This window comes from Sinocyclocheilus grahami, unplaced genomic scaffold (genome assembly GCF_001515645.1).
Source record: "Sinocyclocheilus grahami isolate Dianchi unplaced genomic scaffold, SAMN03320097.WGS_v1.1 scaffold39.1, whole genome shotgun sequence".
NCBI classification, from domain to species: Eukaryota; Metazoa; Chordata; class Actinopteri; order Cypriniformes; family Cyprinidae; genus Sinocyclocheilus; species Sinocyclocheilus grahami.
Window position 1 is genome coordinate 3,712,871 of NW_015505218.1, and position 10,303 is coordinate 3,723,173.

General features: G+C 40.4%; 1 protein-coding gene across 1 annotated transcript; it reads left to right on the forward strand.

The window, feature by feature from the left end:
- The first annotated feature begins 7,261 nt into the window (after positions 1-7,261).
- LOC107581947 (brain-specific homeobox/POU domain protein 3-like) lies at positions 7,262-10,001 on the forward strand. Its single transcript, XM_016267644.1, has 2 exons — positions 7,262-7,543; positions 7,985-10,001. The coding sequence occupies exons 1-2, from the start codon at positions 7,424-7,426 to the stop codon at positions 8,903-8,905; spliced, it is 1,041 nt and encodes a 346-aa protein (XP_016123130.1). The 5' UTR covers positions 7,262-7,423; the 3' UTR covers positions 8,906-10,001.
- The last annotated feature ends 302 nt before the right edge of the window (positions 10,002-10,303 follow it).

Below are 10,303 nucleotides of genomic sequence, written 5' to 3' on the forward strand. Positions count from 1 at the left end.
TGAATAAATAATACAATAGATATTCCTCTGATGAAGTCTCGCAGCGGCATTCATAATTATTTCATTGTTGTGGTAATGAGAGCGCTGTCCTGCTGCACTGGCAGGTACGAGTGCTGTGCCTCCATCAGGACTACCGCTGCATTTACAACAGACCTGATCGCTATCAATAAATATCAGTAACAGGTTAAAAAAATAAATAAAGACATACAGACTAAGGTAAACGCTGCCAACCACAGCATTTGTTGGGTATGGGTTGAGGTTAAAGAGTGATAGCTGGAGGAACCTCTAGAGCGTGTGTGTGGTATCTGGTGTGAGAAAGTGATATGGAGAGTCTTTGCATGGTGGTGACATGAATGCCACACTGCTTGGGATTCATTGTGAAGTCAGGGTCAAGTCCACAGGGGAGAATCTGGGAAAAGAAGGTCAGGACACTTGTGTGCATCCATTTTTGTCTGTGCCTTTGCTCAAGACATGTGTGCACCAACATTGGAGCTTTGGAGAAGTTCTATTTTGTGCTGAAAATGACATCTTAACCTTAGAATGCATAAACAGGGTAAAACTGACCCAATATGGCTTTCAGATTCTTTTCTATAACATTGTTGAATTGCTTGACATACTTGTTAGTCACAGGTTTAGAAATGCAGCTCTTTATCATTGTAAAGAGTCCATGAATTACTCCAAAATTATGGTTTGTGACAATGTCAGTTTCTTGTTGTTTAAAAAAAAAGACAATTCTGTATTTGTAAACAGATTCAATGTATTTAGTAAAGGATTTCCCCCCTAAATTGTTTTTCTTTTAATAATAATAATAACAATAATTGCATATCTTATCACAAAAGTGAGTTTATCGCTTGATAGGCCTCTTTCGTACATATACTACCAGTCAAAATCACCTGAATGAATGTTCTCATGATCTAAAGGATCATAACCAAATTAAAATCTCACATAAGCACATTGTAGTTACAATTTGTTATACAGAATTTTATTTATTTATTTATTTTTTCATATTATCAAAATTTTCCATTCTGGTCAGGCTTGCCTGTCAGGTAGCTTTAAACTTATTGTATCAGCATAGGTTGGCCAGGTTGGAAGACCATCTTAAACGAGTTTAGACCAGCAAAGCATCCAAGGCTGGTTTAAGCTTTCTTTTTCAACATGGTTACAAGTCGTGATCAAAGATTGGACCATGCTGAAAAACTGTAACATCCAAAAGTCATATTCAATGTGCTGTTAACTTGTACTTCAGATGGAGTCTCAAAGACTCCCTCTGGGATGGGTTTCTGGCTTTTGAAAGCATGACAAGGGGATCCTTAAAACCCCCAGATCAGACAGGACATGCGAGTAACAGCCTGGGGTTTTGAGGAGAGGGTGCTCTCCGTCGCCTAATCTTGTTAGCATTGCAGGGAGGAGGGTGGGGAGCACAATGGCACCCCGTCCTGCACCAGCTGGGGTCCCGAAAGCTTCTACTCGATGCAAACCCACCCCCTGTTCCCCAGAGGCCTTCGGATTCTGCTCTTCAATGCTCCTCATGGTGTTGAGCTGCTCAGCAGGCCACCTGCAAAGATCCTTAATGCCATTACCTTTACTCAGAGAAAATACTACATGTGGACAAGGACAATTAGGCATCAACTGCTCATATCATTAGAGAGAAGTGAAAATGTAAGTGTCTGCTAGAATACATCTAGACACCATGGTTCGAACCACAAGGCCAATTACAAGAGGGGTCAGGGTTAGAAAGACTTCAGTTCCCATCATATGATACAATATGATACAATAAATACTTTTTTTTCTTGCATCAACAACTTTATTTACAACAACAAAACATACATAACAAACACATACATGCATAATATTATAATCACAAAACAAAACTCAAGTCCTTCAAAGTATGTTGTATCCGAAACTAAACTCCATAGTTAGCTTTAAGGCTGACTGATGTTAAAATGAGTGCTTCTATTTCAATTGAACCTAACCTTATTAAATTGAGAAATTCTATATATCTGGTTTGACGATAGCAATACATATTCATTATCCAGGACCAGTGACAATGTTGGTCATTCTTAATATATTAATTACTATGACATGGAAGATTAATAGCGTTTCTGAACTGGCTGGCGTACAATCTTTGAGCAAAATTTTATTTGATGGAACAACTTCCTTTGGATAAACACTTTTTCTGAATTTTCAGGCTTGCCCCAAAACATCTGAGATGATGGAAAAAGTCCCTAAACTTCTAAAGTGACTTTCTCTAATGGGAGAAAACTACAAGACATGCACAGATAAAAATATGTGCACGTTATCTCATATCCACCAGAGCTTTTGAAAGTACTCTTCCGGCCTTTCTCATTCTTCCACTATTTATTTCCTTATTTTCGACTCATTTACTCGCATCATAAAGATTCTAACATGTCTGCAACATCCCTTACACAAACTCCACTACAGTCAACTGCAAACAAACCAACAATCTACACAGCCATCCTTTGAAGTGTCTGACACACCGAGTTAAAGCAGCACCATTTGAAGAGTCTAATAAGGGCAGATGAAGCAGAGGAATGGGGCCAGGACTTAAGAGGAGCGCATGCTAAAGCAGAGGGAGCAGGAGAACGGGGAGGGTGGTAGGGTGACTGGCGGCCTCTACTTAGACAAATACACCCACAATGAAAAAAAATCAATGAGGGAGCATCAGTCGGCATTTCGGTCAACGCTCCGAGCGGCATGCATAAACACACTTGGCCTGAAGCAAAGACATTAATATTTCAATAAATAAAGAAGAAAGGAGATCCAAGACAAATGTTTCAGCTTTTGGCCCTCTTCCTCTTTTCATAGCTTCTTATTTGGCACCTGAACGAGCGGCTGACGGTTATGTAAAAGTCACACAACACATCTGTCTCAATGTGTCACACGTGTCCTCTGGAAAACAGTTGCTCGTATGCAGAAAATCTTTCTTTGTACTGCTCTAAAACACTGTGGGCTAAAACTACATTGAGATTTACATATCATGAATATGCTTTCACTACCATATTTACAGCATTTTGCTTGTTTATTTTTTCCCTCCTTTGTTTTACTGTTGTAGAACCAAAAAAAAAACACGAGGGACGTCAAGTTTTATTGTATGCAAATGTAAAATTACATGCGCGGTGGAATATTAGACTAATGCTATTGCTGTAGCTGTTTCCTCTGAGGTTTGATTCAGAAGAGAGTGACAAGACGCGGAGAGCAAACTCTCTGTGCTGCCTTTCAACAAGACTGCAGTTATTGTAACACATGCATGCTCAAGCAAATCAACCTATAACTACTTTAATTTTTTTTTCCAATTGAGTTCAAATCATCACAATCAATGCCATCACATTGTTTTTACCTGACTAAGGTCCCAGGGGTCTTGGCTAAGGATTGGGTCTTGAAGTGCAGCACCCAGCATGCCGGGGAACAAGTAAACAGGCCTGTACTTAGCTTTTACACGCCAATTCAAGAGCACAAGCTCTTTACGTTCAACTGCTGTAGGGCTCTTCTGCATAATTCATAACCACTCAGTTAATCTATTGATCCAGTGCGGCCCATCCCATTTGGGCGGCGAATGGCAGGTAACAGCGGAATGGTGCGAAGAGAATGACGGGGTGCCAAAGAAAGGATGCGGATCATAGTATGTGCACACAGGAGGGAATCCAAGAAAGAAATCAGGGAAAGGAGTTAGAAATTAGGCATGAAAAGCAACTACACTAAACAATTTGACAAGGCCCAGAAAAGGTTATCAAGATCCAGTGATTGTATCTTTGCAGAATCGGAAGGGAAAGCAAAGGTCAGTGCTAAAGAGTAAACAGTTTTATTTTATTTAGAACAGCGAAATCCCTATGGAGAAACATGCCTGGACCTGAGAATTTGTTCTCGAAGTGTGGAACAGAAAAATACAAATCTTCCCACCGACGCTTCACATCCCATCCAGGTCAGCTTACCATCTGTGTCGGGTGCCATTCATTTTTAATGTCTTTTTGGCCACTGCCCCATCAGGTAATGATGTTTTCCTGTTCACATTCGGTCCCATCTTTCTGCTTACTTTCCTCTCTGACTGGCAACGTACGAGTCTCCCCACCTGCCCCTCCTTTTTTTCATTCCAACAAAATCACTTAAATCAAGAGCTCTTTCAGCCTCAGTGAACGGAACCAAAACAGCAAACCCTTACAACCACTGCGCGCAGCTCTCCGAGGCACGTGCTTGCTTCTGTTTTCTGTTATTTCCCAGGTGAGCATCTCGCGCCATCCTGTAAGTATAAGACTGAAGTTGACCCATCACCCAGGTACCCAAAAACTTCAAGTCAAATGACAAGCAGAAAGACATCTTATGCAGAGCTTCGGAGATTAGTATTCACCCACGTTTCGGTAACTTTGTACCTTTAATTTGTGCTGGCAGACAATAAAATATTGACCAGGAACCCTAAAGGCAATTACATTAAAGTGCGTGCTTAGACACCCCTTCCCTTTGGTGGCCCCACAGTGTGAACCCGCTGATTTGGTGAATGGTCACATATCTACAATATTACATTTTACACGCTATCAATAATTCACCAATGATGAAATGGGGGAGGTTTGAGGGGGCAAGAATGGAAAAAAGAAAGTAAGGAGAAAGAGGAAAGCGAGGTACATGCGCTCATGTGCACACTGAGCAGTTGTCCATTTGCTTAACGTACCAGAAATATTTACTTGTGGTGATGTCTTGCTTTCACTCTCTCTTCAGAGCTCTAGCACCACACCCACACTGCATCCCATTGCACAAAGTCTGGCTGTATTTAAATGGTCAGTGTACAGTAAAAATCGAAGAGGGCAGCAGAAAAAAATAAAACAATTTTCAAAGTGTAAACACAAGAAGCTCACAAAAAAAGTGTTGTTTTGACATTTGACTTGATTTTACTTTAATTGTATGGGGGGGAGTTAAGGATGCTAGAATGTTCGTTTTTTGGCTTATACGCAGTTTATACATAGTTTCATGATTTAGTCTTTCCTGGAACCTTAATTTCTATTAACTTTCACAAACAGAATTGCAAGGTTGTGTAGTTGGAACTACATTACTTGATTTGTAGAAGAAGCGTAGTTTCTTTTTAGTATGACATCAATTTTAATAGATCATGCCCTTGAGCAAAATAACATGCAGTACATGCATATATATCATAAATCAGAACAACGGAGAACAAAAATAACTTGTTATTTACAGCAATAATTTGATAACAATTTGATTTCGAACCAATTAGTTAGCAGAAGTTATAATTCCACCACCTACGTGACATTATTAACCATTATATTGTTGTCAATTGTCTATATTTTGAACCAATGTGGTTCAAGCTACAGATTTTGTAGCTAGCTAGTTATTATCTCCAACAATGCATAATACAATTGAAGTTGTGTTGTGGGTTTTGTCATTGTATCCACAGATCTTTGCTTTTCTAATTTTCAATGAACTATATATGACAGAAAATAACAAAGAGTCTCAACACCTAAACTTATCATCTGGAGTAGGAATCCTAACAGCCAATACCACCAATTCCCCATTTCAGCATTAATATTCATTGAGGAAAATGTTCCATTAGCAATAATCAAGCACTTCCCCAGGCTTGTTTGCAGAAAACTCATCAGGAAAATGACTGCGACTCAGTCTGACAGAGAAAGAAGGAACGACAGGAAAAGAGGGAACGACTCAACAAATTCAACGAGCATGGCTTGTATCATCTCGGCTGCATGTCTGTCTCTCTATCTACATGTATAAGTTCACGCTTTGAGCCCTCTTCTCTTTTCCAGACTGCCTCTCTCTCTGTTCTGTCACTTTTGCTGTGCTTCTCTGTACGTCCCTCAGCATTTGGAGTCCCCAGTGACAGTGGTTGCTGGGGGAGAGATGGCAGCATTGATGCATATTTGATGAGCGGGTGCCAAGGCCTTGCCGGAGAGCAAGGCACGAGGGGACGATGTTGCTATCTGCGTCTGCATCTCAGGTTTCCGAGTCACACTCGCAGAGACTCCTTCTTCCATTGTGGGCCTTTATTGTCCGTGTCTGGGGTTTCAGCACCAATTAGAGTGATAGATATGTGGGTTCTATACAAGTCAAAGCAGAGCAGCTTGCATGCACTACCAACAAAACCTGCGCAACACACAACCCACTTTGAAGAGGTGCTGATCAAATAGTCAAGTTCCAGTAATGAAGTTCCCAAGTTAGCAGCTTCACTGCGTGAAGGGTAAACCAATACTTTTGTATCTACTGCAAGCATTTGGTTGTTTTTTTAACCACACTTTTTCTTTAATTCATTCATTCATTCATTCAAGCAAATGGATAGTGGCACCAGCATTTCATTTGTCAGAGGTATTTGATTGACTGCTCTCATTTTTTTTTTGACCTGTTTTTTTTTTGTATCAATATTTAATTGTACATGGGCTCTTGTCATCCCAGCCTGTTTATGCTCTATTTGAGAATCCATATTGTGGTGCATACCACAAAGCAAATGAACAATAATTAATTCATGTAACAAATTGTTAAGACTGGCCACATGAAGAAAAAAAGTCACTTGATTCACACAACACAACAAATAATTATCTTAATTAAGACAAATACATAGAACTTGTATATATTCATTTATTCATTCAAAAAATATATACACAGACACACACACACACCAATCTCTACATTTTTACATTTATTTTTATATTTATTTACTTGGCAGGTGTTTTTATCCAAAACTTCTTCAAAGCGTCTGTTTAAAGACATTTAATCAGTTTGTGAGACAAACGATGATAAAAGTTCATAAATTTGTAAAAATGTATAAAAATAAAAATATATGATAAAATGTATAGCTAATAAAAATGTCCAATAACATTTTTAAAAAGTACTAATTACTATTTTATATTTGAATCTTTAAACTATTATTTACCAGGATCCTAACAATATAGATATGGTGACAGACATTTAAACTAAGAGCATGTGCACATAAAGATCGCAGTGTTCAATACAACCAATCTAGCGCAACCTGTCAAAATCACAGCACCAATGAAAACGCACCATGAGAGTCTCAGAGCTAAAGCCACGCCTTCTCTGCCCAAGCGCACACGATGGGGGACGAGACCAGAAACTCCAGAGGCGTGTTCGCATCCCAAACTTACCAATAACATTTAAGGGTACTGTAATAGTAGTGGGGCGGGACCTGTACCTATCTAGGCGGGGCTAAAGGAGACAGCGTTATATTTTAAGTGCCTGCGTAAATTCCTACTGTATCACAGACATTGACAGCTCGCACCTGGCTACAGCTCAGCCAGAAAAGAAGACTTCTCAGGCATAGCTTTTCCAATTGACCATACAGAATATCCTTGTTCTTCAAGGTAGACACTCTGCTTGGGCCAAAACGGGGGTAAACGAGAAAGACGAGAAACGACCCTCTCTCACCTCTGCCATAATGATGTCCATGAATAGCAAACAGCCGTTTAGTATGCATCCGATTTTGCACGAACATAAATACACACCTCTACATTCCAGTTCTGAGGCTATCCGACGAGCATGTTTGCCCACGCCCTCGGTAAGTTCAATATTTCATCCGTGTTTGCGATTCATTATCACCGCAGTCATTTGCATTTTAATCGTAGTTGTTAAAACTTTTTCTCCGTGTGATAAAAATAGAAGTGCATCGGTTTTGCTGGTGTAAATGCAGTCTGTTTGATAAACTTTCGACCAAAAAAAACTCTTGCACTTGCACCTTTATTTTAATACTTTTTAAAAACAGAATATTAGACAATTTACAATACAAGAGCAGCACTTTATTTATAAATTAGACATTATTTGCGTTGCCATTTTAACGTGATTTGCAATAAGTGTCTCAATTCTATATTTTTTTATTTATTTTAAAACCAAAACGCAGGCTGCGCGTAATCTAGTTGTACGTTTTCTTTCAAATTGGGCAACTCAAAACTGACATGCTGGAGTTTGCCATTGATACTTACGCTTGCTCTCTGTCATATAGCTGCAGGGTAACATCTTTGCCGGCTTTGATGAGACCCTGCTCCAGAGAGCCGAGGCGCTGGCGGCGGTGGACATCGTCGCTCAAAAGAGTCATCCGTTCAAGCCAGATGCCACCTACCACACCATGACGAGCATGACCTGCACGCCCACGTCCTCTTCTGGGCACCTTCATCACCCGTCTGTGCTGACTTCTCACCACCATCATCCCCACCACCAGCCGACGCAGGGCCTGGAGGGCGACCTGCTCGACCACCTCACCCCCGGCATCTCTCTCGGAGGCATGCCGGGCTCCGACGTTTGCTCCACCGCTTCCCACCCGCATTCACACATGTCAGCAATCAACCACATGCAGCATCACCACCACCACCACCACCATCCGCAAAGTATGAACATGCACCACCACAGCCTGGGCTCGCACACCTCTCTGGGCGGCGGTGGAGACTCCGAGCCTGATCCGCGTGAGCTGGAGTCTTTCGCCGAGCGCTTCAAGCAGAGGCGGATCAAACTCGGGGTCACGCAGGCAGACGTGGGCTCGGCGTTAGCCAACCTTAAAATCCCCGGGGTCGGCTGCCTGAGCCAGAGTACTATCTGTCGGTTCGAGTCTCTCACTTTGTCCCACAATAACATGGTGGCCCTTAAGCCTATCCTGGAAGCGTGGTTGGAGGAGGCAGAACGGGCTCAGAGAGAGAAAATGGCCAAGCCGGAGATTTTTAACGGCGGGGACAAAAAGAGAAAACGCACTTCTATCGCTGCTCCAGAGAAGCGGTCGCTGGAGGCTTACTTTGCCGTGCAGCCCAGACCCTCGTCGGAGAAAATCGCTGCCATTGCCGAGAAACTGGAACTGAAAAAAAACGTGGTCCGCGTGTGGTTTTGTAATCAAAGGCAAAAGCAGAAACGGATGAAGTTTTCGGCTACGCACTAGGCCAGAACGATGTATTTAAATAAACTCAACCATCAGACATAAGAGTGAACAGAGCCGACAAAACTCTTCGAGGCTGAGGCGAAACGCTTGCCACACTGGAATGGGAGCTGGGCGGAACATCCCAGAGACAGAAAGTGTGCCAGAAGTTTGTCGTGACAAAATGTCAAGAAAAACGCGCTCTGGAAGACGGAGGACGAGAGGAAAACCCAACACCAACTAAACGTTGAAATCATTGTACAAATCGAGAATTGAATAATAATGATTATTCTCTTAACTCAAAACAACTCTTTTATATTCATCTGTGTACATATCTGTGAATACACTGCACCTCGTTGTGCGAAGAACGCATCAAAATTCTTTTTTTTAAGGATGAAAAGAAAGAAAGATAAAAACGCTGTTGTGCAAAAGATGTCCCATTCTAGAAACTTTAGTGTTATTCTATATGCTCCAGAAGAAAACCATGAAGGTTCTGCTGTGATCCATTGCATGGTTTACAAGGCGTTAAGTGTTAATTTATCGTTTGTATTTTCCATTCATTTTAATGTATTGCAATAATAGAGAACACGCACAGGCGAACACACGGACATATTTAATATACTTTTCTGTGTCTACCTCATGATTCCTGACGTCTTGACACATTCATGGTCATTTTGGAAATAGGGCATACTACTAGACTTTGCGTTTTTGACACATTTTGGGTAAAATAGATAGAAAACACGAAGCGTTGTGTGTTGCAACTAATTTCACTTCAACGATGCTTTGACAATCACATTATTTAAGAATTATTTTGTGACTAGCCCCTTCTACTGTACGTCCTCACTTAAATTATTATGATTAATATAATAATTATTATAATTATTACTACACCAAGTTTGTAAATGGGAACATTTCATAACATATTCAGACATTCATTGCACTTTGTAGATATGATTCCGATTTCTTATTTGTTTGGCCTATTTATATTTCTACGTTATTGATTTTGTTGTTTACTTATTTATTTGAGCTTAATTTATTTTGAATACCACACGTTTCATTTGTGAAAGTGTGCTTAACTGTGTCTGTGTACGCGACAGAAATTTCAATAAACCATGCACGTCTTACCTCAGGTACTGCAGTGTGTGTTATGTCCCTGAACTTGCTTTATTATTCTTTATTTATTTTGCTTAATATAACAATAACTACAAATAATAATAATAATAAACATGTATGAGATAATTTCAGGTAAACCAAAATGTAACCTACAACTTTCACGATTATCATGATTTTTGTTATCGTTCCTGTTGTTGCTGTCATTATGCCTAATATAAGCAACGCGATAATTTGGCGTGTAGCTATTACATAGCAAACTAAAGAATTCGATTATCGTAATAGTAACGAATGAACTGATGATTTTAGTTA